The 27,514-nt window shown below is 42.5% G+C and overlaps 2 protein-coding genes across 5 annotated transcripts in view; one reads left to right on the forward strand and one right to left on the reverse strand.

Moving 5' to 3' along the window:
- The window catches only part of CCDC82 (coiled-coil domain containing 82), a 58,389-nt gene extending 41,974 nt beyond the window's left edge, over positions 1–16,415 (reverse strand). For all 4 annotated transcript variants that reach the window (XM_062196909.1, XM_062196907.1, XM_062196908.1 and 1 more), the window contains exons 1-4: positions 16,333–16,415; positions 12,600–12,691; positions 1,274–1,992; positions 635–833 (exon numbers count right to left, since the gene is read on the reverse strand). In XM_062196909.1, the coding sequence (XP_062052893.1) occupies positions 635–833; positions 1,274–1,978 (904 nt within the window). In that variant the 5' untranslated portion in view covers positions 1,979–1,992; positions 12,600–12,691; positions 16,333–16,415. The remainder of the gene's footprint in view (positions 1–634; positions 834–1,273; positions 1,993–12,599; positions 12,692–16,332) is intronic.
- A 105-nt stretch (positions 16,416–16,520) lies between these two features.
- Positions 16,521–23,349, forward strand: JRKL (JRK like). The gene has a single exon (XM_062196911.1). It carries the CDS (start codon positions 17,128–17,130, stop codon positions 18,700–18,702), a length of 1,575 nt encoding a protein of 524 aa, XP_062052895.1. The 5' UTR covers positions 16,521–17,127; the 3' UTR covers positions 18,703–23,349.
- Positions 23,350–27,514: the final 4,165 nt, after the last annotated feature.

The raw sequence follows: 27,514 nt of genomic DNA on the forward strand, positions 1-27,514 counted from the left end.
AATGACCACTACAGCTGGCGTGCTGCTCCAATCCGAAGCCAGGAGCCAGATGCCTCCTCCTGGTATCCCATGCGGGTGCAGGGGCCCAAGCACTTGGGCCATCCTCCACTGCCCTCCCGGGCCACAGCAGAGAGCTGGACCGGAAGAGGAGCAACCAGGACTAGAACTCGGCATCCGTATGGGATGCCGGCGCTGCAGGCGGAGGACTAACCAAGTGAGCCACGGCACCAGCCCCATAGACATCAAAGATTTTTAAAACAATGTAAAATAATGACATCCTACTCTTTTTTGGGGGAAATAAATTTTTCATAAAAATGTTAGTATGTATTTACTAATGTTATTTTAGATGACTTCCTAAGTATATTTTTAAATTTCTCAATTTGTTTTTCTATAATGGAAATATATTGACAGACATAATCCACAGGAATAAAGGCTTGTTGAGGTCAGTAATTTTTAGGAGTATTCAGGGTTTTTATGACTACTGGAATAAACTACTGAAATAAACTACTAAACTAATAAAGTTATTTGAAAATGGAACTAGCCAATGATTTGGAACATGGCATTAAAAGCTGATTTGATATTTGATACGATACCATTATTAACAATCATAACACTGTCTTGATATTTAACTTACAAAGAGAGTTCCGTTCGACTAATTTCAGTGGTGATGTAGTCAATTTTTTTCTCGGCTGGTTTTCATTCTCGTCCCCACTCTCCTCATCTTGCACTATAAAGTCATCTAGAATGTAATCATCTCCATCTTCATTATATTCATAATTGTCTTCCTCATCATTATCATTATCACTGCTTGAGCAGGATTCCTTTTCTGAGTCCTAATTAAATTAAAATAAATTCATTACTATATTTACGCCTTTAAAGTGGTCAGTATGCAGCATATATACATAAAAACAAAGAAATTAGCTTTATATTTTAGGGCTAAAAATGAAGAATTTATCACATTAAATGTTAAACTTTTGAAGATAGGAAGACTATACCTTCATAAGTGATCTAAAATATTTAAAATTAACATTAAAATATAAGAAGTTAAAACAGCAAAGGCTATACAAAACATATACTCTATAAATTTTAGAAAAAAGATACAAGGAGGATCAGGACAAAACAATATACTAGATACAAAAGTACTGTGAAGCATGTTTCAGCATACTGGATTGAAAAACTTTATTGTTACTGAGAACTAAGACTCAGTCCTATGATTTTTATAAAATTTAATACTATAAGTAAAATTGTAGAACCAACAAAATACTACACACACCTCAAAATCTCTACCACTACTGCGTCTCTGTCGAGATCTTCGTTTTGAGAGTTCTTTCAACTTCTGAAATTGTTCTCGTTTTTGAGCAGCTGATCTTTTTTCAGGGTTTTCTTGCTCCATTTCTCCTGAAGAACATTCATCTTCAACTATTCTAGGTGGGCGTTTAACATCTACTTTTCTAACTAGGATATCACTATCTTCACTGTCATCACTGTCATCCATCACAGAAAATATCCTTTTTCTTTTCCCTCGTTTGATTTGTTCTTCTTCTAAATCATCCTCTATTATTTGTCCAGTGTGTTTGTTGAGAACATCTCCTTCTTGATTTGGATGCTTTTCATGATCTATTAAGTCAATACTCCTTTGTTCAGTTCTGTTCATTTCTTCATATGTTGAACAGTTGCCAGGGTTAGTGAGATGTTCACTGTCGTTTCTTTCATTTTTAACTAATTGAGGCGCACTTTCTAATGCTTTGTTACCATCAAGCCCCTTGTTACTACCAAGCTCTTCATCATTATCAATACTTTCATCACTATCAATCTCTTCATCACTACCAAGCTCTTCATCACTATCAAGATCTTCATCACTATCAAGTAACAGTGATACATTACTTCTTTTAGTCCTTCGCCAATCAAGTCGAGATTTTTGCTCAGGCACTTGAGTTTTAGAATTTCTTCTTGTTTCATATCTTCTTACATGTGTCATTTTCACTTAAGCTTCTACAAAATAAAGTTATTAGGAATACAACGATGATAACCAGATTACAGCAATTAATGGTTCAAAATGTTTATTTTGCTTTACTAAATGATCCATAAAGGCAAAGTCACATGAAATATCTGAGTACAGATGTTAGAACATTCAACATTTAACAACATTAAACATCTATGAAATAATTATATGGACATTTATTCTGATGCCATACATTGTGTGGAAATGGAAACAAAGAAAAATCACAGTCCTGTGCTTCCAAAAATTATCATGTATGTCTACACCTGAAATACATACATATATTAACAAAAATTCAAGGAAGTATTCATTTAGTACCAAATGAATGATAAAAATAACTGGCAGAAGTGTAAAGATGGAGGAAGATCAGAAGGGCAAGTGCTGCATTGAAAATTATCTTGAGAGATGTCACATGATATAACTCTGAAAAACTGGTTAAATCTGTACAAAAAGAATGAAGGAAAAGGGACTTGAAGCAAATAAACCTGGTAAGGACCAACTCTGGCACTGAGACAGCACACTTTTTTATGTGCGACTAAAAATGGTATAAAAAAATGTAGGGAACCAGACCGGAGGAACCGTGCCCCTAAGATGGCGCCGACTCCCTGCTTCCGGGTTCTTCCTCATCTCAGGGAGTTCCCGCTCTTGCTCGCTCCTTCCCGCCTTAGATTTCCCGCTCTAGCTCGCTCCTTCCCGCCTTGCCACGAGATTGTCCTATCCCCGCGCTTCTAGCCTATCACCTGATTTGTGACGTGTATTGTGCATATAAACCCTTGCTACGCGGGTGTAAGGGAAGTTCCTGCCCAGAAGAGATCGAAGCTGGATCTCCTGCTTGCCGAGCAATAAAGGAACCCCGTGCAAAGTGTTCGGTCTCTGTCTCTTGCTGGACGAGGACGGCGCCGAGCAGCTGGTGGCCCGTACGGGGAACTTCCTCTACGTTGCCCGGTAAGTAGAAGGTAAGCGAGGTCAGTCTTACCGTCTGGGCCCCGCGAGTGAGGTATATCTCGTGGTTGGAGGGTGGACGCACCCTAAGATAGCGGACGTGTTTCCCCGCTTTAAACTGAAAGAATAGCGGACGTGTTTCCCCGCTTTAAACTGAAAGAATAGCAGACTTGTTCCCCCGCTTTAAACTGAAAATAAGATAGCGGACGTGTCTTCCCGCTTTAAACTGAAAATGGGAAATTCATCTAGCCATTCAATGTTGCTTAATCCGTTAAAAGCATTATTGCGTAGCAAAGGGATTAAGGTTTCTAAGACCACACTTGTCAGGTTCCTTGGAAGTGTTGATTTCTTTGCGCCGTGGCTCACCCACGAGGGCCAAATAACTCTTGAGTCTTGGGAGAAATTAGGAAAGGATCTCCGGCGCACAGTTAACGATCCCCAGGAACCCGATATCGACCCCGTTGTTCTCCCCTTATGGGAACTACTGCGGGCGTGCCTCCAAGAGGAGAGGTCGGTGGGAGCGGACCGCCCGACTCTTACGGCGGTTCGCGAGGCTCTCGAGGAAGTTCGTTCTCAGAGCTCGGACGGCGCCCGGGACCTCATACAATTTAAGGACACGGGATGCCAGACTTCCTCACTGGCCTCAGGCTCCGAATGTGGCTCCGCCTCCTCTGAGTCTGAGGGGGAAGGGGACGGCGATCCTAAATCCCCGCCTCCTACGTATGCGCAGCTGCGGCAAAAGTTAAAAGATGCCTGTTTACGCCCTCTAGTGCCTACGGCTCCTCCTATCGATGTCGTGCCCGCCCATCAGATTAAAGACGCAGCGCCTCCTACTGGCGGTCATGTAGGCGTGCCTCAGCCCCATCTAACACCCGTGCCGCCATGGCCATTAAACGTCCCAAATGTGCCACCTTTTTCAGGCAGACAGTTTCATCAACAAGCCTGGAAACAGTTGCGAACTGGCGCTCCCGCTGCCCCCGCTCAGGCTTACCCTGTTTTGGCTTTGGGCACGCGAGAGGCCCGGCACGAACCATTGGACATGACAGTATTAAAACAACTTAAGGCTGCGGTCCATGACTATGGACCCACAGCCCCATTCACATTGTCACTCCTTGAATCAGTCGGCCAGTCCATTTTAACACCTAGCGACTGGACCCAATTGGCTCGGGCCTGTTTAAGTCCAGGCGGCTTTCTTTTGTGGCAATCTATGAATACAGAGTGCTGTCATGACCAGGCAGATGAAAATGCTGAGGACGGCCACCCTACGTGGAATGCTGATATGCTTTTAGGGCGTGGACCTTATCAGGCTGACCAGACCCAATTCCCTAGACAAGTATACAGGCAAATTTCCAACTGTGCCCAACGTGCGTGGAGGCAGGCGTCCAATCCAAGTGACTCAGCTAGCCACCTCACCAAGATCGTTCAGGGCACGGCCGAACCCTTCGCTGATTTTGTCGCTCGCATACTTGAGGCTGCGTCGCGTATTTTCCCTTCCGAGGTTGACGTTCAGCCACTGGTCAAACAAATTATTTTTGAGCAGGCTAATAAAGAGTGCAAAAACATTCTTCGACAATATAGACATAAATCTCTGGACTCCTGGTTAAAATACTGCAGAGATACCGGTGGGCCACTTACTAATGCGGGCCTAGCTGCGATGCTGGCAAAAGTCAAAGAAAACAGTCCAAAATCTAAATCGACCCGACCCCCCATATCTTCAGGACTTTGCTTCCAATGTCATCAACCGGGTCACAGAAAACGCGATTGCCCCAATCTCAGCCATGGGTATTCCACGGCACAGCCTTCAGGCATAGAGCCTTGTCGCCGTTGCCGCAAGGGCCCTCATAGGGCAGAGGTATGCCGTTCTGCTTTCGATATCGATGGCAACCCACTTACAGGTAGCGCCCAGGGGCCAAAAAACGGCCAGAGGGGGCTCCCCAACCCAGCGAGGAGCCCCCAAAATCAAATCTATTCTCAGGTTCCACCTCCCGTGTCTGCGCTACACCCAGTGCACCCTCAGCCCGTGCCACTCACGGGTCCGCAGGCCTGGACCTCCGCGCCACCTCCCCTCTCCTCTTAACTCCGGAGATGGGGGTACAATTAGTGGAGAGCGACTGCTCCGGTCCTCTGCCCCCGGATTCGGTTGGATTAGTGTTGGGTCGGTCCTCCGCCGCCCTCCGAGGGCTAGCTGTGATCCCCGGGGTAGTTGACTCTGATTTCACTGGTAAAGTAAAGATCATGGTTCAGGCCCCTCAGGGACCTTTAGTAATCAATCCTGGAGACCGTATCGCACAAATGTTATTACTGCCCAGTCTTCACTCTTTAATCCCAGCTAAAAACCACGTTCGCGGCGCTGGTAACTTTGGGTCCTCTGGCATTAATTTTACCGGCTTACATATGCTTTTAAATGAACGTCCCACTTTAGTGTTGCAGATTAATGGCAAGGACATTAAGGGACTTTTAGACACAGGAGCCGACAAATCCATTATAGCAACAAAGGACTGGCCTAGTACATGGCCTACAAATGTGGCGGAACAAACCTTGCAAGGACTTGGTTTTGCTCATTTCCCAAAAATCAGTGCAGCCTTGTTGTCATGGCAGGATAGCGAGGGTCATAGAGGACAGTTTTCTCCATTCATTTTACCTCTACCCATTTCCCTTTGGGGGAGAGACGTCCTGGCCGAAATGGATGTTGCTTTGGTCACCACTTCCCCTGCAGTACGATCTATGCTACAAAATATGGGTTACGTCCCAGGCAAGGGACTCGGTGTCCAGCTCCAGGGCCACCCTTCCCCCATTGAACCAAAACAAAGACCAAGTAAAGTTGGCCTGGGTTTTTCCTAGGGGTCACTGTTTCGCCTCCTAAACCAGTGGAGCCTTTACCCATCTCGTGGCTAACGGACGTACCCGTCTGGGTTCCACAGTGGCCCCTATCTCAGGAGAAACTGGAGGCAGTCAACACTCTGGTCTTGGAGCAGGTCAACGCTGGTCATTTGATCCCATCCACCTCTCCATGGAATACGCCTATTTTTGCCATCCGCAAAAAATTAGGTCAATGGAGACTCTTACATGATCTTAGGGCAGTCAACGCACAGATGCAGCCTATGGGCCCTGTGCAACGTGGTCTTCCTCTGCTTTCGGCACTTCCCAACCAATGGCCTGTTATTGTAATAGATCTTAAGGATTGTTTCTTTTCCATTCCATTGGACAAAAAGGATACCCCACGTTTTGCTTTTACTGTCCCCACCCAGAACCAGGAACAACCGGACAAGCGTTGGGAGTGGACAGTCTTGCCTCAGGGTATGACTAATAGCCCCACCATGTGTCAAGTCTATGTAGCCCAAGTACTAAAACCTCTTAGAGACCGATATTCCGACTGCAGGTGCCTACATTATATGGACGACCTACTGTGTGCAGCCCCCACAGCAGAGAGGCTCCTGGCCTTATACAGTACACTCCAACAAGTGCTGGAAGGGGCAGGGCTGCATATTGCACCTAATAAGGTGCAATTGTCGTCTGTAGTTTCTTATCTTGGGGCTATAGTCGCCCCTACTCAAATTAGACCTCAAAAAATTCAAATAAAAATCAATGCTATCTCCACTCTAAATGACTTACAAAAACTTTTAGGGGATATCAATTGGATTAGGCCCTACCTTAACATTCCTAATGCTGCATTGCAGCCCCTCTTTAATATACTTAAAGGAGACCCGGATCTTGCTTCCCCCCGAACCTTCACCTCTGAGGCCAAACAAGCACTGTCAATTGTCAACGATGCCCTTAGTAAAGCTGCCCTAAAACGTTGGGACCCTGCGGGAGACCTTACTCTTTGGGTCCTCGACACCCTTAAACAGCCCACCGCGGTCCTATGGCAGGATGGGCCTCTCCTCTGGATCCATCCCTCAATGTCATCTACTAGATCTATTAGTTACTATCCCGTGGCAGTGGCGGAGATAACTCTCCTAGCCATTCAGAGGGCTATCCAACATTTTGGACGCGAACCATCCACCATTGTTGTCCCCTATTCCATGGAACAGGTACGTGTGCTAATCGCTTGTACTGATGCTTGGGCGGTTTTAGTCTGCTCCACTTCCGCAACTATTACAAACAGAACACCCTCTGATCCTTTGCTAACCTTTGTTCAGTCTCACCCAGTTATTTTTCCAAAGTCCACATCCCAAAAGCCCTTACAGGGAGCCCCAGTAGTGTATACCGACGGTTCTAAAACAGGAGTCGGTGCATATGTTGTTTCAGGATCTGTGCCAAAAACATTCCAATTCGCTACTAACTCCCCCCAGGTAACTGAACTTCTTATAGTTAACCAAGTCTTCTCTGATTTCCCCGGACCTGTCAATATTGTGTCTGATTCACGCTATGTGGTTAATTCTGTGTCTATCCTTGAGGCCGCAGGACTAGTCAATTCTTCATCCTCCGTAGCGACAGTTTTCCTCACCCTGCAAAAATCTATTTGGAATCGGTCTGCTCCTTTCTTTATTACTCATATTAGAGCTCATTCTTCCTTACCTGGACCCATGACCACAGGCAATGCTATAGCTGATCAAGCCACACGCCCCATTTGGATACTCCAATTTTCTTCCCCAGAAGAGCAGGCTATCCAGTTTCATTCAGAGTTCCATGTAAACGCAAAAACCCTTGCCGCCAAATTCGGTCTTTCTCGTGCTGCCGCTCGCGATATTGTTCGCCATTGTGCCGCATGCCCTACTTTAACCCCTGTGCCTTCGGTGGGGGTTAATCCCCGAGGATTACTACCAGGACATATCTGGCAGATGGATGTCACCCACATATCCGAGTTTGGGACCTTAAAGTATGTTCATGTGTCAGTTGACACCTGTTCCCAAGTAATTTTTGCTTCTCTGGAGACGGGTGAGCGTACCACCCATGTCATTAATCACTGCCTTGCTGCATGGGCAGCCTGGGGCAAACCAAAAACTTTAAAAACAGATAATGGTCCTGCATACACAAGTAAATCATTCCAAGATTTCTGCACCCGTATGCAGGTACAACATAAAACTGGAATCCCTTATAACCCTCAGGGACAGGCCATAATTGAAAGGGCTCATCGAACCCTCAAGGCTTTTCTCTTAAAACAAAAGGAGGGAATTGCCACGGGCAAAACCCCTCGAATGCGCCTCTCCCTTGCACTGTTTACTATAAACTTTTTGAATTTGACAGATCATTCTATGTCCCCCGCTGAGAGACACATGTTAAAGGAGCCATCTTCACGAGGCTATGTCCGTTGGAAAGATGTCCTCACGGGAAAGTGGTACGGCCCGGATCCGGTATTATGCTGGAACCGAGGCGCGGTCTGTGTCTTCCCACAGGAATCTGGAAGAGAACCTCTCTGGATACCGGAAAGATTGGTCAGAAAAACAGCCCCGCCGCCGCAAGATACACCTCTATCACCTACGGACGACATCTCCCCCGAGATAACCGAGATTACCACGCTCTCACAGGACGACAAATTGCAACAAAACAACGAGACGTGAGATGCACCCCTTCCGCTTCTTCATACTGGCAGCGGCTTTGCTCCCTGGCTCTTATGCGGGCTTTAACTCCAACCCCACTGCTTTACTGCAGAACGTAGGCAACCCTTGCGACTGCAAGGGGGGGACCAGCAACACCGTACTGCAGCGTACTCACATCGCCACAGCTGATTGTGGGGACAAAACTGCATATCTGCCCCTCCAGGGGATCCCCGGCCTACCACGCGGCTACATATGTGTGCCCAAACCCCGCGTTTCTGATCCCCATAGCAAAAACCACTCCTGTCCTTGCTCGACCTTTCAAGAATCCATGCACAGCTCTTGCGATTCCTCATACTTCCAATGCACTTCTGGCGGTCAGTCGTACTATGCCACCCAGTTACAAAGTACTCGCAGGTCCTCTAGTCCTGACCATTTGCCACAGGTAGTCCATTCATCCCCCTACCTCTCAGCCCCCTGTGTTGGTACGCCTGGACAGTGGGCGTGCTGGCGCACTACGGCACCCGTGCATATCTCTGATGGCGGAGGCCCACAGGACCAGCTCCGCCACCAACAGCTAACAAAGCGATTAAAACCCTCGTCCCCCCATCCCTACTCACGCCTCACATATGGACAATGCCTCCATCAGGCACACACCTTCCTCGAGTTGTCTTGTTCCCCCTCTCATTCATTGGGCTGTATCACCCATCCCTGACGGGGAGCGAAAACTGGGTATGCGAGACCAAAGGTACTGCAGCAGGAGTCCACCCGGGGGTTCCGGGGGTCCTGGGAGAGCATATGCATATGCATGCAGGTTCAATTCCCAGCCTGCCCCAGCAAAAGGGAATAAAAACTGATCCCTAACGGAGACATCAGGGGTTGTGGCCAGGCCCTTGAAGTTCCGTAACTAACGGATCACAAGCACGCTGGGTATGCACCTCTACTCTCTGCCTAGTAAATATTCTCCCGGCCCTCATGAGCCAGGGCCGTCGGGGATGTGATTTGTGCAAAAACAAAAGGAGGGAGATGTAGGGAACCAGACCGGAGGAACCGTGCCCCTAAGATGGCGCCGACTCCCTGCTTCCGGGTTCTTCCTCATCTCAGGGAGTTCCCGCTCTTGCTCGCTCCTTCCCGCCTTAGATTTCCCGCTCTAGCTCGCTCCTTCCCGCCTTGCCACGAGATTGTCCTATCCCCGCGCTTCTAGCCTATCACCTGATTTGTGACGTGTATTGTGCATATAAACCCTTGCTACGCGGGTGTAAGGGAAGTTCCTGCCCAGAAGAGATCGAAGCTGGATCTCCTGCTTGCCGAGCAATAAAGGAACCCCGTGCAAAGTGTTCGGTCTCTGTCTCTTGCTGGACGAGGACGGCGCCGAGCAAAAAAAGATTTATACTGGGGCTGGCGCTGTGGCATAGCGGGTTAAGCCCTGGCCTGAAGTGCTGGCATCCCATGTGAGGGCGGGTTCTAGTCCCGGCTGCTCCTCTTCCCACCTAGCTCTCTGCTATGGCCTGGGAAAGCAGAAGAAGATGGCCCAAGTCCTTGGGCCCCTGCACCCATGTGGGAGACAAGGAAGAAGCTTCTGGCACCTGGCTTCAGAGCAGCACAGCTCCAGCCCTTGTGGCCCTCTGGGGAGTGAACCATTGGATGGAAATCCTCTCTCTTCTTTCTCTACCTCTCTCTGTAACTCCAACTTCCAAATAAACAAACAACAAAAAAAAAGATTTATACCTGGAAAAAAGGATCAAGGATGGAAAAGTAGGAGGGGATCACCAGATGAGGCAAAGAAGGATTCTGAACACAGAAATAACATGACTTATAACATAAAGGACCAATCAAGAAAATCTCAAATTTGTAACTGATGTTAAAAACAGAGTAGTGCAATATTGAGAGATAACCTATCCACGAAAATTGGAGCTTCTACCTTCTTTAGTAAAATGGCAATGCCTTAAACCATGGAACATTAAAGATATAGTATAATCCAACAGAAAACTTACTAACAACCCCATAATGTAGTAAGATGAAAAAAAAGTTTCTTGGCAAAGCAGAGCATCTTATTGGAAAGGAAAACAAAATCTATCAGTTTCTAATTTAGGAAAAGGGTGAATTTCATTAAAATTATCACAAACCTATGAAACAATTAGTGACAGGTAAGAAAACAGTAACATACATAAATACACACACACACACACACATCTGTGGTTGCTAAGGAATAGAAGTAAAATCACAATATAACAACACTGACTTCACAATACATATGCAAAAGCTTATATATCCAACTGACTACTATTCCTTTCAAAGAAATAACCTCATAAGACTGATTATCGCAGTACTTCTACAATGGCACAGAATATTCCTGGAGTTTTTCTAAAAAGTATAGTATCAAGAACATGAAAATAAAAAAATTTTAAAAATGAAGTTTCATGCTTTTATTCTGAAGAGTGGCTTCAACATCCACTTCATGTGTTTGTCTAAATTATAAATGACTCAGCAATTTCCATAATGAAATCTTCATAAGATAAAAATTAACTATCATTAAAAATATTTCACATAAAAAGTACTGCAAACTCTGAAGGTAATTCCAAAAATGAGATGCCAAAAATTGTTGGAGCAATGGCAACTGAACCAATTTTATAGCTTTCCAAGATGATTACTTTCTAAGGCAGAAAGGAGAGGACGTGGGGAGGAGGGGAGAGGATATCATTCATTTGATTGTACATTCATGTATGATCATAAAGCAATATGACTGGCTCTGTAAGAATAATACCTCATAAAATCAGAACAATATCCTTGATATGATTATACATCAGAAAATTATATAGGATGAAGCATAAACTTATGACGGTATCTACTATAAGACATGATCAGCATCATAATTATAATCTAACAAATCCTAGTAAACAGACCACTTTGCTATTTGGAATTATTCTTGGGCTGTATCTCTCAGAAGGCTTCTATTAAGATCAGCATAAATGAAAACTGCATGTGATCACAATTAACATTTAAAAAAAATCTCTGGATGCGTATTACCTTTCAAAGTCTGATTTTGTATGTACCACACTACTTGATAATACAACTAACCAGTTTCATCTCTAGTTTTAAAGAGATTTTTAAACTGTTTCTTAGATTAAGCACCAGGTAAATTAAATAGCTTATATTCTGAAGCCATGTAGTACAAAGAAGTATTTTAAGCATATATGGTTAAATTTGCATAAGCTAAGAGTGCTTGTTCACTTCACTGTACTAAGAATATAAGGTTTTTAAATGTAAACCCATTTGACAGCACTCTGGCCTCAGAATCAGCCCTTAAGGCATTCATATCTGGCTGAAAAGCCCATGAGAGTATTTCAGGCATGGAAAGCCAAGATACTGTGGCAAAAAAGAAAAAAAAATGAAATGACCTAAATGAAAGATCTCTGTGAGTGAGATCCCAGTGGAAAGAACAGGTCATCAAAGAAGGAGGTACCTTTCTCTAAAGGGAGGAGAGAACTTCCACTTTGACTATGACCTTGTCTAAATATGATCAGAATCGGCGAACTCAAAAGGCCTCCATAGCCTTGGCAACTCATGTGTTTCTGTGTGGGTGCAAACTGTTGAAAGCTTTACTTAATATATGCTAAATTGATCTTCTGTATATAAAGATAATTGAAAATGAATCTTGATGTGAATGGAGCGGGAGAGGGGAGGGTTGCAGGTGGGAGGGAAGTTATGGGGGGGAAAAAGCCATTGTAATCCATAAGCTGTACTTTGGAAATTTATATTCATTAAATAAAAGTTAAAAAAATGTAAACCTGTTTGAATTGGGAGAAATAATGAAAAAACATTATGAAAACAAGTGACAAAGATGGTTTCAATAGCTCTACTAAAGCAAATATGTACAAGTGAGAGGTGATTTTATTAGTATCCAAAAGTAGATTTAGGCATACTAGATGACTGTCTTATGCTCAAGAGACAGTTATTTGTCATATAAATAGGTGACTATATGACAATGATAGAAAAGACTGTCACACTATTAAGAAGACTATAACTGAACAGTTATGCTATAAAAGAAATCCCCTTTCATTTATAAGTCTTAGTACATTTTCATATTATTTTTAAATCCTCATAATGATCCTAGAAGGATGATATTCTCTTTCTTCATTTACAAATATCAAGGCCAACGACACAGAGTTTAAATGACTTACCACACAGCTCGTTAGTGATAGAGCAGGGATTAGAAACCAAGTCTCCAGTTTCCTCTGCCAGTGCTATATACCGACCACTGCAAACATCATATCTGTACAATATAAAAAAGTTAAGGTTTAAAAATTTATTATTTATCTCCCAATCACGCTAAATTTTAGTTTGGGAAAACAACCATTAATATGGTTTAGAATCTGCTAGTCAAAGTGATCAGTTTAAGTTCATAATTAATCATAAAGATAGAATTAAGTGTCAAAGGGATCACGTAAACAAGACTAGTGTCTGCTAATACTTACTGATAGAATTAAAAAGGAGAGAACAATCCAACATGGGAAGTGGGATACACAGCAGACTCATAGAATGGCAGAGGTCCTAAACAGAACTCTGGCCTCAGAATCAGACCTTAAGGCATTCAGATCCGGCTAAAAAGTCCACGAGAGTATTTTAGGCATGGAAAGCCAAGACACTGTGGCAAAAAAAAAAAAAAGAAAAAAAAGAAAAAAACAAACTAAATGAAAGATCTCTGTGAGATCCCAGCGGAAAGAATGGGCCACCAAAGAAGGAGGTACCTTTCTCTGAAGGGAGGAGAGAACCTCCACTTTGACTATAGCCTTGCCTAAATAAGATCGGAGTTTGTGAACTCACTCAGCTTCCACTGCCTTGGCAGCTCATGACAAGAGCCTCAGGTGATTACTGACGTCATAAATAAGAGTGTCAATTGTTAAATCAACAGGAATCACTGTGCACTTACTCCCCATGTAGGAGCTCTGTCCTTACTCTGTTGTACAATGTGAATAAATGCTATAACTAGTACTCAAACAGTACTTTACACTTTGTGTTTCTGTGTGGGTGCAAACTGTTGAAATCTTTACTTAGTGTATACTAAGTTGATCTTCTGTATATAAAAATAATTGAAAATGAATCTTGATGTGAGTGGGATGGGAGAGGGAGATGGGATGGTTGTGGGTGGGAGGGAGGTTATGGGGGGAAAAGCTGCAATAATGCAAAAGTTGTACTTTGTAAATGTATATTTATTAAATTAATAAAAAGCAAAAAAAAAGAAATTGAAAATGAATCTTGATGAAGAATGGGATTGGAGAAGCAGTGGGAGATGGAATGGTTGTGGGTGGGAGGGAGGTTATGGGGGGAAAAGCCACTATAATCCAAAAGTTGTACTTTGGAAATTTATATTTATTAAATAAAAGTTTTTTTTTTAAAAGAATCTGCAAACATGATTTTCTATTATGATGTAAATGATTTTAGCGCACATAAGTTAGGTCAGAAACTTCTTGGAATTACTCATCCACTAGAAAAGAAAAGAATGTGCAAAAGAGATGAAAATTTGTAGATTTCCCTCTTGACAGGATCTCTCTCCTATTTCTAAAGTGTCACATCAATAAAGTAAAACACTGTTATTGAAAAATAAAGATAGGCTGGCACCGTGGCTCAATGGGCTAATCCTCCGCCTGTGGCGCCAGCACCCGGGGTTCTAGTCCCGGTCGAGGCGCCAGATTCTGTCCCGGCTGCTCCTCTTCCAGTCCAACTCTCTGCTGTGACCCGGGAGGGCAGTGGAGGATGGCCCAAGTGCTTGGGCCCTGCACCCGCATGGGAGACCAGGAGAAGCACCTGGTTCCTGGCTTCGGATTGGCGCGGTGCGCCGGCTGCAACGGTCACTTGCGGGGGTGAACCAACGGAAAAAGGAAGGCCTTTCTCTCTGTCTCTCTCTCATTGTCCACTCTGCCTGTCAATAAGTAAACAAATAAATAAATAAAAATAAAGATAATTTGCATATGGTTGGCTCCTCTTTTCAAATTGTGGATAGCTTTACAATACTGCTGGCTGGGGCGAGAAGAATGGCCACAGAGGGAAAATGTTAAGTGAACCTGGGAAAGAAATGAGAAAGTAAAGCTAGGTTAATGGGTAAGGCATCTTGGGTCTTTAGAATTCATTCAAATAAAGGCTCCATGCAAATGGATGTAATTTCTTCATATGCTGAATACACACTCAATTTCTTGAAATGAGAATCTTATCAAGCTTCTGTAATGATATGTTCCCTTTAGGCAAAGAGAAAAACAGAGACTCCGAACAGAAAGCATTAAATAAGTGAATGAAATCAATACTATCACATCTTTGTGCATCATGGTTAATATCACATAAGACATACATATACAGCTATGTTGTTTACAAAATAGGTGAAAGGTCATAATCCATTTCCTTTGTGTTCTTTATGCAACTAAAAGAAGGTAATTTGACAGTGCCACTGAATTTTTCATCAGGAATTCCCTTTCTTCTAGAGTTTGAGGCTAATTCATACTTCTTGGCAAGACTGATGCCATCTTATCCTAGGTGCCTTCTTGCAAGATAAGTTTGGGTTTCTTGGAAATAGGTTTCTGTTTCCTGGAAATGGGCCTGGTTTACCACAAGTCAGGTGATGTCTAGATGACCCATTCATGAGTATTACTTCCACCCTCTACCCTAAGATAATCTGTTGCTCCCACTTGCTTCTCTCTACAGGGCTATAGTAAGACCTGTTATCTAACCATGGGTTGCTGCTCTCTTGCTTATGGAGAGACAGCATGTCAGCTACTGACAACAAAGCTTTTCTTTTATTCCAATGTTTTTGTGTGTTCTCTGTTGGCCTTTCAACACTCATAAAATCCATTCTAGAAATATCCCACTTTGCCCAATGAAGGTGTTGGTTTACAGTTCCAAGATTTGAATGGCAGAGGAATCCCAGACCATTTTTTTGAAATCCCACTAGAAGAGATGTCCTCTTATTTGTAAAACATCACCCCTCCTTGATGTTTTCTTCCATACAGCAGTTTAGAGCGGCATTAATAAAGCAAAGAAATAATTCACTGAAGTCTACCACAAAGCCAGCACATGCTTGGAGCTGTGGCGTCAACAGAAAAAATAAACACGGTCTCCGCTCCCAAGGAGCTCACATCTGATGAAATTTAACGGGGCTCACCCAAAACAAGCCGGCATGGTAGACAATCAGAGGGCTCCTGTGTATGTGTATACTTAAATTCCTATTACACCGCTGTAAATAAATTGATTATAGTCCTTCCACTGGCTGGAAAAAAACGACAGCGCAACACGGAACAGAAACTAGGAAAATAAGAAACATATAAAGAGAGGAAAGCCAACCGCCCCCACTGAAAATCCGGGTCCGCAGTTTCTGAGGGGAGATCCAGCCACGACCTTCTTCACCACAGGTGACACCGACAGCGGCTCACTCACTCGACCCTGCAGGAAGGCGTGGCAGGCGGAGGAGCGCGCACCGGCGCCACTCGCCCGATTAGAGACCTGGCTTTCGGCGGGATGCGGGCGCCCAGGGCACTCTGCCCGCCCACTCGCCAGTCACTGTGCCTCCGGCAGGGAGAGGCGCCGTCGCCAGGACACGGACCCGCGAATACAACCTCCCGGAGACGCGCGCGGCAGCGCAGAGGCCCTCAGACCCAGAAGCGGCTCTGCACCCGCAACACAAACAAGTGTCTGTGGAGGCCAGACACTCACAAGGTCATCCCCACCCCCTCGGCAGCTCCGCAGTTGTGCAGGGAGAGAAATGCTGTGGCACGGGGCTGAGGGTCCCTGTCCAGCCCACCACGACAGCGCTCGCGGGTGTCTTTCCCCGCGCCAGCCCGGGGGCTCAGCTTCCCCGCCCCTATTAGCAGCAGGAGGCAGAGCGAGGCGCGACCTGCACCTGGCCTCGCCCCGCCCTCGCGTCCTCACCTTACAAAACTCCACAGCCCAGGTCCCCGCCTCCACCTCCGCGTCCGCGAACGGCATCCATTTATAACACACGACGCTCCTCCTCCTTCCGGGGACTAAGGGAAGTCCCGCCTCTGGGTGGGGAGAGGGGAGGAGCCGGGCGGCGGGAGGGGGCGTCTTCCGGGAGCGTGCGCTGGGGGAGGAGCTGCTGCCGCGCGGTAGTCAGGGAGCAGTTGCGGGGTCCTGGTTGCAACTGAGGTGGGAGCGGGGCCCGGCGGGCTGTGCGGGACCGGGAGGGCTGTGCAGGCTCAGCCGGACCCGGGAAAGCGGGCCTGCGCGGCGGGAGGGCCTGTCTGCAGGGGCAGGAATCAAACGTAATCGCTCCCCGGGGAAGGGGGCCCGTCCTCGACTCCGGCTCTTCCGCTCTTTGCTTAACTTTGGGGTGTGGCGAGGGTTACCGACGGGACTTTCCTCCGGGTCTGGATGTGAAGGAGATTCGTAGCCACGATGGGGTTCTTCTAGTCTTCCTCGTGGCTTTCGGGGTAACACTACACATGTCTGTAATCCGGATTATCCGCGGTGACCCAGGGCCTCCTCTGCTGCCCGTCTAAGTTAAAGGCCTATCCAAACTTCCTCTTCCTTTGCCGCCCCCTGCCAGCCAGAAGAGACCCCCCCGGGGGAGGGGGTCGGGGCCATCACGTTGCCGGTGAGGTGTAAAAGACTGTGTAAGGCTTGTTAATGTGAGTCTGTCAAAGAAAAGGCAGGATTTTGTGGATTGCTATAGGGTGAGTGTGGGGTGAATCTCAGAGCCTCAGAATGTCAGGGAAACGGAAGCGTGTGGTGTTGACCATTAAGGATAAACTTGATATAATAAAGAAACTTGAAGACGGGGGTTCTTCCAAACAACTGGCAGTGATTTATGGCATTGGTGAAACAACAGTTCGAGACATAAGAAAAAATAAGGAAAAGATTATAACTTACGCAAGTAGTTCCGATTCCACTAGTCTTCTGGCCAAGAGGAAATCGATGAAGCCATCCATGTATGAGGAACTAGACAAAGCAATGCTGGAGTGGTTCAACCAGCAAAGAGCAAAAGGGAATCCCATATCTGGACCCATTTGTGCAAAAAGGGCAGAGTTTTTCTTTTATGCTTTGGGAATGGATGGTGATTTCAACCCCTCTGCTGGTTGGTTAACTCGTTTTAAGCAGCGGCACAGCATCAGAGAGATTAACATTAGAAATGAAAGATTAAATGGAGATGAGACTGCGGTGGAAGATTTTTGTAACAACTTTCGAGATTTTATTGAACGAGAGAATTTGCAGCCTGAACAAATCTACAATGCAGATGAAACTGGACTCTTTTGGAAGTGCCTACCTTCCAGGACTTCTGTAATCAAAGGTAAAGGTGCCATGTCAGGACAGAAATCAATTGAAGAAAGAGTCACCATCATGTGTTGTGCCAATGCGACGGGTTTACACAAACTTAAACTTTGTGTTGTGGGGAAAGCAAAGAAGCCTCGCTCCTTCAAGTCGACTGATACCTTAAATCTGCCAGTTTCTTACTTCAGCCAAAAAGGTGCATGGATGGATCTTTCCATTTTCCGACAGTGGTTTGACAAGATTTTTGTTCCGCAAGTTCGAGAGTACTTAAGATCCAAAGGACTGCAGGAAAAGGCTGTGCTTTTGTTGGATAATTCACCAACACATCCAAATGAAAATGTTTTGCGATCAGATGATGGCCAAATATTTGCTAAATATTTACCACCTAATGTGGCGTCATTGATTCAGCCCTTAGATCAGGGGGTCATCTCAACAATGAAGAGAAACTATCGTGCAGGCCTTCTCCAGAACAACTTGGAAGAAGGCAACGACCTGAAGTCGTTCTGGAAGAAGCTAACTCTGCTGGATGCGCTTTATGAAATAGCAATGGCATGGAACTTAGTAAAACCAGTTACCATCAGCAGAGCGTGGAAGCAGATTCTCCCTGTCATAGAGGAGAAAGAAGGCTTGGACTTTGATGAACAAGATATTTCTGTGGCTACTGTGGCCACCATTTTACAACATACCAAAGGCTTGGAAAATATGACGACTGAGAACCTTGAAAAATGGTTTGAAGTAGACAGTACTGAACCAGGCTATGAAGTGTTAACTGACAGTGAAATCATCAGAAGAGCACAAGGCCAAACAGAAGAATCTAGTGAAAATGAGGAGGAGGAAATAGAACTGATCCCAGAGAAGCATGTTAATCATACAGCTGCCCTACAATGGACTGAAAATTTGTTGGATTACCTAGAACAACAAGGTGATATGATTCTACCTGATAAACTGGTAATACGTAAACTTCGAGCCACCATCAGAAATAAACAGAAGATGACAAACTCAAGTCAGTAATGCCATTTCTAGTTTTAATCATTGTTTTGATAATTGTGTTTATGACTTTAAAATATGGCATAATTTTCTTTGTATTCTGAATTCTCACTGTCCTGTGAAATACAGATACAGAAATGTACCAAGTGGTTTAAGGATTATGTGTTTTCATCATCTGTGTCTCATCCCCTTGTGTAAATAGTCATAAAATGATTCTGTACAGATATAAATTACATGCACATGTGTATTCACTTTTGTAAGTCACCAGTTACCCTTCTGTAATAATAGCATTCCCTAAATTTTCTAACAGAAGTTAGAGGTAAGAGTGAACAGATTGAGCACTTTCCCAAAATCTTTTGCTTGATTTGTGAAGGCTGCCACAGCTAATTTTGTGCTAACCATCTTAAATGGTTGTCTGTTTTGCGTATATCGTATAAGCTGACAGAATGAGAAGGAACTGTGTTGTTAGATTTCAAGATGATATTTAATAATTTAAAAAATGAAGTCTAGTAATGATGGGGAAACTGACCTATGAATTATAAAAGTTGTTTAGGTTTCATACATCTGTTCTTTACTCTTGTATGGGTAGCAAGAGGGGGAGATTATTCTGGAAATTAAGTAAATATAGGAAGTAATTACTAAATGAAAAATTCACATAACTCATATAAAAATACTCTGATCATTTGTAGGAAACAGGAATTTAGAATGTGGGGAAAATGCTTATTTATACAAAGGGAATAAATAGGCTTTAAACAATTTGGTCTTTGTTTATGAATTGGGTACCAATGTAGGCTTATTATTTATTCATTTAATTATAGTACATATTTTATAATGTTATGTATTATATGAGCTTCCACATTGCTTAGGGGAACAACATCACTGGAATATGAAAGTTAATAAGCCATTTTGTTTTTTGAACTGAGTGCTTGGAAATGTTATATGTAATTTGAAAACTTTTGTCAAACCTGGTTCACTGAGAATGAAAAAAAAAGAAAGGGGTAAAGTTTTTATTTTATATAAATCATGTTTGTATCCTGTCTTCCAAAGAAAGCATAAATAACTATGGAAAGTGTCAGACATTAAAGGGTGTTACTGTTTATTATTTTGATATTTGTGAAAAGGGATTATTCTAAAATTCAAGACACAATGTTGATTTTTTTTCAGTAACTCAATAGGTATTTAAGACATTAAAAGGCTGAATATATTAATATCAATTTGTAATTGAAAAGCAAAATGTTTCCATTTCATGTATTGACCCAGAGTTTCAAAAAAATTTGGAATTACTTTTAGTCATTTTCACAAAGTTTATTTCATAGAGATCCTTAACACTTTATAGTGCCTTTCTTAGGATTCTAAAACTTTAAAAAGGTTTTAGCATTCCATAATTTCTGTTACATTTATGAAATATGTGTCTAGAATTTTCAAAAGACTTGTGATGAAAACATTTAACAGTTGTATTCATTGCATGAATTGTCTCAGTGCACAGTGAAAAAACACATCAGGAGTTAACCAGGTAGTTACACATTCTGCTATAAGTTGTATATAAAATAATTTTTCTGAAGTAAAAATATATACTAAAGAAGCTTTTTGAAATTTGTGTCTGGATCTGCCCATTGTTTTCAAAATTCTTTTCAGTGAAATTCAACTGTATCATTGCCACCTAGTGGTTAAATTTACATTACTGTGTGATCTAAACTTTAGTAAAGGATTCACTCTTTTATGGTCTTGAGTGTGAATCTTGTGATGCTCTAGCCTCTGAGAAACTGCTCTTCTCTGAAGTCTACAGACTCTGGGAGACTAGCAGTCCTGTTGTGGACCCTGCTGTCCATAATTATAAAAGCGGCCAATTTTTGAATGCCACTTTGTATTCTAAGCAGTGTATGTATTTACATCATTTAAACCTCTGTGAGTTAGATAGAAGTACTGCTGCTCAGCTCATATTCTTAATCGCTATAGGTAAGAATTTAAACCCAAGTGTTCAACTCCAAGCCTGTGCTTACATTATCCAAACTAGGCTAATTGCTAAATGTTTCAATCTTCAGCAATACATTTTTTGCCCTTCTCAGGGTCTGACTTGACTTCTCTGTTTCCAAGTGTACTTTAGACAACCATTACCCTTTTCCTTTACCTTTTAATGAGATTGTTCTTTCTTCTTCACTGTTCTGTAGTTACTCTGTTAATCAACAACCTAATAGCATCTGAATCTTGTATCACTGCTTTCTGATTTCCAGTTAGCTGTACTCAGTGAGGATCCTTTCTTACTTCAGCAATCTTGAATCCAGCATTGGGAAAAATAAAGTTTATGCAAATATTTCTCAAGTTCATGAGGCAATCTGGCTTTTGTTGGTAGAGTTCTTGTTTGGCCAAAGATGATGGAAATTACTTTTACAAAAAGCACGCGAGTGTGTATGTACTCAGTTTCATACAGAGACAAAATGGAAAAAGTAGGCCGGCGCCGTGGCTTAACAGGCTAATCCTCCGCCTTGCGACGCCGGCACACCGGGTTCTAGTCCCGGTTGGGGCGCCGGATTCTATCCCAGTTGCCCCTCTTCCAGGCCAGCTCTCTGCTATGGCCCGGGAAGGCAGTGAAGGATGGCCCAAGTCTTTGGGCCCTGCACCCACATGGGAGACCAGGAGAAGCACCTGGCTCCTAGCTTCGGATCAGCAAGGTGCGCCGGCCGCAGCGCGCCGGCCGCGGTGGCCATTGGAGGGTGAACCAACGGCAAAGGAAGACCTTTCTCTCTGTCTCTCTCTCTCACTATCCACTCTGCCTGCCAAAAAATAAATAAAAAATAAAAAAAAAAAAAATGGAAAAAGTAAGCTGCCCAAAATGAGACAGTATGGGGAAGAGTGGAGGTTATAGTTAAATAGTAGAGGCAGTGGTTAGCAACAAAGAAAGCAAAAATAAAAGGAAATGTGGCTTGCAATAAGGCATGCATTTCAGCATTTTAGTACCAGGTTTACTACTTTATGCTGCCTAATCTTAGATGGGATCTGCAATCTGTAGTTTTTTTTTTTTTTTTTTTTTTTTAGATTTCATTTATTTATTTGAAAGAGTTACAAGGAGAGTGATAGAGGTTTTCCATCTGTTGGCTCAATCCACAAGTGGCCACAACCACTGGGGCTTGAGCCAGGCCAAAGCAAGCAGCCAAGAGCTTCATCCAGGTTTCTCATGTGGGTGGCAGTGGCCTAAGCAGTTGGGCCATCTGCTGCTTTCTTCAGACCTGTAGCAGGGAGCTGTATTGGAAGTGGAACAGTCAGGACACGGACCTGTTCCCATATGGGATGCTGGCACGTTGCAGCTTTACCTGCTATTACAGGATGCCAGCTCCTAATTTACTTTTATCCTTTTTCCACCTATGGAATTAAGTCAGTGCCAGATTAAATACATTTGATCGATTGTTGGAGCACCTGTCTGATGATGCCAAAAAATTGCTTGGGTTCTATATTTTCCCCTAAAGTCATAAACCCTTAGTTCCTTATTCATATTCCTTCAGTACATCACCAGAGACTATGTTTGCCATTCTATTTCTCCATTAAAAGATTAGCTATAGGCTTGTGTTCTGTCACCAGGTCTGTGATTTTTTTTTTTTTTCATTTATGTGACTTGATAGCACTTTCATAAAGCGAACTGTACAACATAATGTTTCTTAGAGTTGCCAAGATTTCTGGAGAGATTTACCTTTAATGTTTGATGTGGGAAACTGTAAAGTTGTTCTTTGGCAGGAAATATTAGGGCTTTCTGGGGAGGGGAAGTGGTGAGGGAAACATTCTTTGTTAATGCTTAAATCCAATGACTCAAAAACTTGTTTTAATGTATGCCAAAGACTGCTGGGTGTGGTGGGGTTTAGGCAAATATAAAAGAAGAGGAAGAGGTTTGTGTCCTTGAGCATCTTGAAATCAAGAGAAAAAAAACAACATTTTGAAGCAGTGAATGATGGCTCAAGTACTTGGGTTACTGCCGCCCATGTGGGAGATTTGGATGAAGTTTCTGGATCCTGGCTTCAGACTGGTCCAGCCCTGGTTTTTGCAAGCCATTTGAGGAAGGAACCAGCCACAGATCTCTCCTGTCTCTCTCCCTCTCCTTTGTCTCTTTTTCTATGCACCATTCTGCATTTCAAAATTAATAAAATCTGAAAAAAAATTGAAACAACACAAAACCATGTGATTGAATTGTAAGCTCATATAGAACAGCCAACGTAATGTGATTTAAATTATGTAAGGAAGCCATGAAGATCTATTTTGTTTATTCTTTCCTCCAGTGGCTCCTGTTCTGTATACTCTATATTTTAAGTTTAACATTCTTAGTTATTCCTGCCTTTGAGCATCCATTTTTGTTACCTCCATATTGACCATATAGACCCTGTTTCCAGAAGTCCAGATTGTTACCTTCACTGCGGAAGTGAAATTTGGAAGAGAAAGCTGTTGTTTGGCTTCCCACCTAATGAATTTTCCATTAGCATTCTAATGCCTGAGCCATCTAGGTAAGCTAACAAATTCAAATAATTATATAACTGCCAAAATAAAGGTAAACTTCCTTGATCTGAAATAGCAAAATAGATGATTGTTTTCTTCACATACAGCCTTTCCTGGTGTACACAATGCTCTTCCCTCTGACCATTCCCTCCTATGAGTAGTCATTTTTTTTGTTTTTTGCTTTTTATATATTCTTGTTGCTACTTAAGCAACAGGAATTTTTGTTAAGCAACAAACAAATTTTTGTTTGTTACATTTCAGCTCCTTGCCTTCTTAATTATTCAGACTCTTAAGGTCATCTATATCCTTAGGAATGAACTCTTCCCAATTTGCTCTGTTTAAGGCAGTGACATCTTTACACAGTAACTAGTCTCATGAAGTACCATGCAACTGGAAGTTGGAGGTTGCAAATTTCCACAGAGTAACAACTGCTTTCCCTTTTAATATGTATTACCTAGCATACATATTAGTGTCTTAAAGGCCTCAAGTTCTATCAGAATTGTCATCCTATAAAGCGGTGTTTGTGATTGTATCTCAATACTGGTCTATGAACATTAGGATCAGGGACTGTAGGATCAATTCAGAGTAGTATTGGAGCCAAGCCCCTGTTAACAGTACTTTTCAGGCAGACAATAGAAACTAATAGTACCAATCTCCCATGGACTTCCAGCCTCCCTCCCTTCCCTTAAAGGTTTTATGCCCTGACTTTATGATTGTAAATCAACCTCTTGACTAAAATTGCCTATGTACGGCTGGCCTTACAAGATTTACTGATCACAACACTCAGGAGGATGTTAATCTGGAAAGACAACATGTTCATGTTTGGCCTTATGATGAGTTTTTCAGGAATGCCAGGTCCTGAGAAATATCTACTGCCTGATTGAAACCCATTTTGCCATCATCAAAATTCCCAAAAGAATTGCTGACCAATCAAAGGAGGAGCAAAACCACTTTCAGCCAAAGAGGGACCTGGACACAAACTAAACACACACTCCTCAACCCCAATTTCAATCTGTAAGCATCTACTCTGATTAATGCCACAAGGAGCCCAGGAAATTAGGAATAGCTACCCAGCCCTTGGTGCTGGACTTTGCAATAAACACTTTATTGATCACCCTAGTCAAAATTGGCTTGTTATACATTGGACAAGCAGACTTAAATTTTGGGGGTTCTACAACAGTAAATATTTAATAAATATATACCTAAGCACTAATTGTATACTGCATATGCGGCATGCTCTAGGCCATGTGTGGGATTTGTGACCAACACAGCCCGCATACTAACTATATTTAATTACATTACTTTTCTTATCTGAAAGTTTTCTTTTTAAATTCTGTAGTATCCCTGTCCCTTCCCTATCTATTATTGAGCTTTGGTGTTTTATGGAATTGGTATGCCAACATTTTGTAATTTTAGACTGAATTTCAGACTGCTGTGGAGATTGCCTGAAAGACTATGGTCTCTGCATATACAAAATATACTACATTAAGTATAGAAACATGAGGTTTTCTTGGAGCCATTGACAATGAGAATAAAAAATGGATATTGATGGAATATTTGAGAATTTGTCATTTGAGTTTGAGTGCTCCCCATTCCTCTTAATTTTTACTGCAAGTGGAATTCCCCTAACAGGTCCTCAAAGTTCTGCTGCTTTCTGAAGATAAATGTAATTTTTTTTCTTTCACTTAACCTGGAAGGTGAAAATATGTGCTTGGAGCTCTCCACTGGGGCATTTGTTGATTCTTCTCCCCAATTTAACCTCTTTCACATAAGAAACACAATTTTTTAAACTTTCATTTAATAAATATAAATTTTGAAAGTATAACTTATGGATTATAATGGCTTTCCCCCCATAACCACCCTTCCACTCGCAAACCATCCCATTTCCTACTCCCTCTCCCATCCCATTCTTCATTAAGATTCATTTTTAATTAGCTTTATATATGAAGATCAACTTAGTATATATTAAGTAAAGATTTCAACAGTGTGCACCACACAGACAAAGTATAAAGTACTGTTTGAATACTAATTTTACCGTTAATTTGTATAGTACAACACAGTAAGGACAGAAATCCTACATGGGGTGTAAGTGCACAGTGACTCCTGTTGTTGATTTAACAATTGACACTCTTATTTATGACATCAGTAATCACCCAAGGCTCTTGTCATGAGCTGCCAAGGCTATGGAAGCCGACTGAGTTCACAAACTCCGACCTTATTTAGACAAGACCATAATCAAAGTGGAAGTTCTCTCCTTTCTTCAGAGAAAGGTACCCCTCCTTCTTTGATGGCCCACTCTTTCCGCTGGGATCTCACAGAGATCTTTCATTTAGGTTTTTTTTTTTTTGTTTGTTTGTTTTTTTTTTTTTTTTTTTTTTTTTTGCAGGTGGAGTTAGTGAGAGAGAGAGACAGAGAGAAAGGTCTTCCTTCCATTGGTTCACCCCCCCAAATGGCCGCTATGGCCAGCGCACCGCACTGATCTGAAGCCAGGTGCCTCCTCCTGGTCTTCCATGTGGGTGCAGGGCCCAAGCACTTGGGCCATCCTCCACTGCTTTCCCGGGCCACAGCAGAGAGCTGGACTGGAAGAGGAGCAACCGGGACAGAATCTGGTGCCCTAACCAGGACTAGAACCCGGGGTGCCAGCGCCGCAGGCAGAGGATTAGCCTAGTGAGCCGTGGCGCCGGCCTCATTTAGGTTTTTTGTTTTGTTTTGTTTTTTGCCAGTGTCTTTGCTTTCCATGCCTGAGAAACTCAAGGACTTTTTAGCTAGATCTGAATGCCTTAAGGGCTGATTCTGAGGCCAGAGTGCTATTTAGGGCATCTGCCTTTCTATGAATCTGCTGTGTATCCTGCTTCTCATGTTGGATTGTTCTCTCCTTTTTAATTCTATCAGTTATTACTAGCAGATACTGGTATTGAAACACAATTTTCTTAATCACAATTATGGTCTTTCAAAAGCTTACCTACCTAAGTTTAAGACCTGAAACTATGAAGTTGCTGGAAGAAGTAGGGGAAACACTCCAGGACATTGGTGTAGGAGATGACTTCTTGGACAAGACCTCCATACCACAGACAACAAAAAAACTAAACAAATGGGACTACATCAAACCAAAGTCAGAAGCTTATGCACAGCAAACAAAACAATTAATATAATGAAGAACCATCCAACAGAATGGGCAAAAAATACTTGCAAGCTACCTACCCAACAAAGGATTAATATCCAGAATATATCAACAACTTAAAAAATTCAACAACAAAAACTCCAATCTAGTTAATAAATGGGGAAATGACCTCTGAAAGGTCAGTTCTGAAAAGAAAAAATACAAATGGCCACAAATATATGAAAAAATGCACAACATAGCTAGCCATCAGGAAGATGCAAAACAAAAACACAATGAGTGTCATGTCACACCTGTCAGAATGGCTAAAATTCAAAAAACAGTGACACATGCTGATCAGGATGTGGAGAAAGGGGAACACTTTACACTGCTGGTGGGAATGCAAATTAGTGCAGCCACTGTGGAAAACAGTATGGAAATTTCTTTAAAACTAGCAATGTACTTTCCATATGATCCAGCAATCCCACTACTGGGTTTACACCCAAAAGACATGAACACATTGGATCACAGAGATACCTGCACTACCATGTTTGCAGCAGCACTATTCACAATAACCAAAATTTGGAAGCAGCCAAGGTGTCCATCATCAGATGAATGGATAACAAAATGTGGTATGTAAACACAATGGAATATTGTTCAGCTATAAAAAAGAATGAAATCCTACCATTTGCATCAAAATGGATGGAACTGGAGGACATATTGTTGAGTGAAATAAGAAAGATACTGCATGTTCTCCTTTACATGTTGTAGCTAAAATAAAAAACAAAAAAATTAAAAAAACCAAAACAATAAACCAAAATGCCTGTTGTATCAGTATTGCCACAAATATGTCTTCGTAAAACATTGTTTTATACATTGGTCAAAGCAAATTTTAAGAATATTATAGTGCTATAGTTTTAATGATCTGTGATTACTTTAAAATTTATTGTATATGGATGAAATGGTCATTTTTCCATACAATTATTGTATATAGTCATTGTCTATATTCCCACTAAACTCTGGTCTTTTTGCTCATCTTCCAGTTTGGTGAAGCATTAAGCCTTTTCACTGTAATGCAAATTTAAAATATGTTATCTCAAAAACTAAAAAAAGAAAAAGGAAGGGAGGAGGGGAGAGAGGAAGGCAATATCAACATATTCTTAGAATTGTATCCATGAACTATATTGTATCTGTTAAATCAGAAATTAAAAAAGTATATTTAAGATTGTGATGATAGTATGAAAGAGGAATGTTAAGTACCTC

The sequence above is a fragment of the Lepus europaeus genome, chromosome 7 (genome assembly GCF_033115175.1).
Source record: "Lepus europaeus isolate LE1 chromosome 7, mLepTim1.pri, whole genome shotgun sequence".
Classification (NCBI taxonomy): Eukaryota; Metazoa; Chordata; class Mammalia; order Lagomorpha; family Leporidae; genus Lepus; species Lepus europaeus.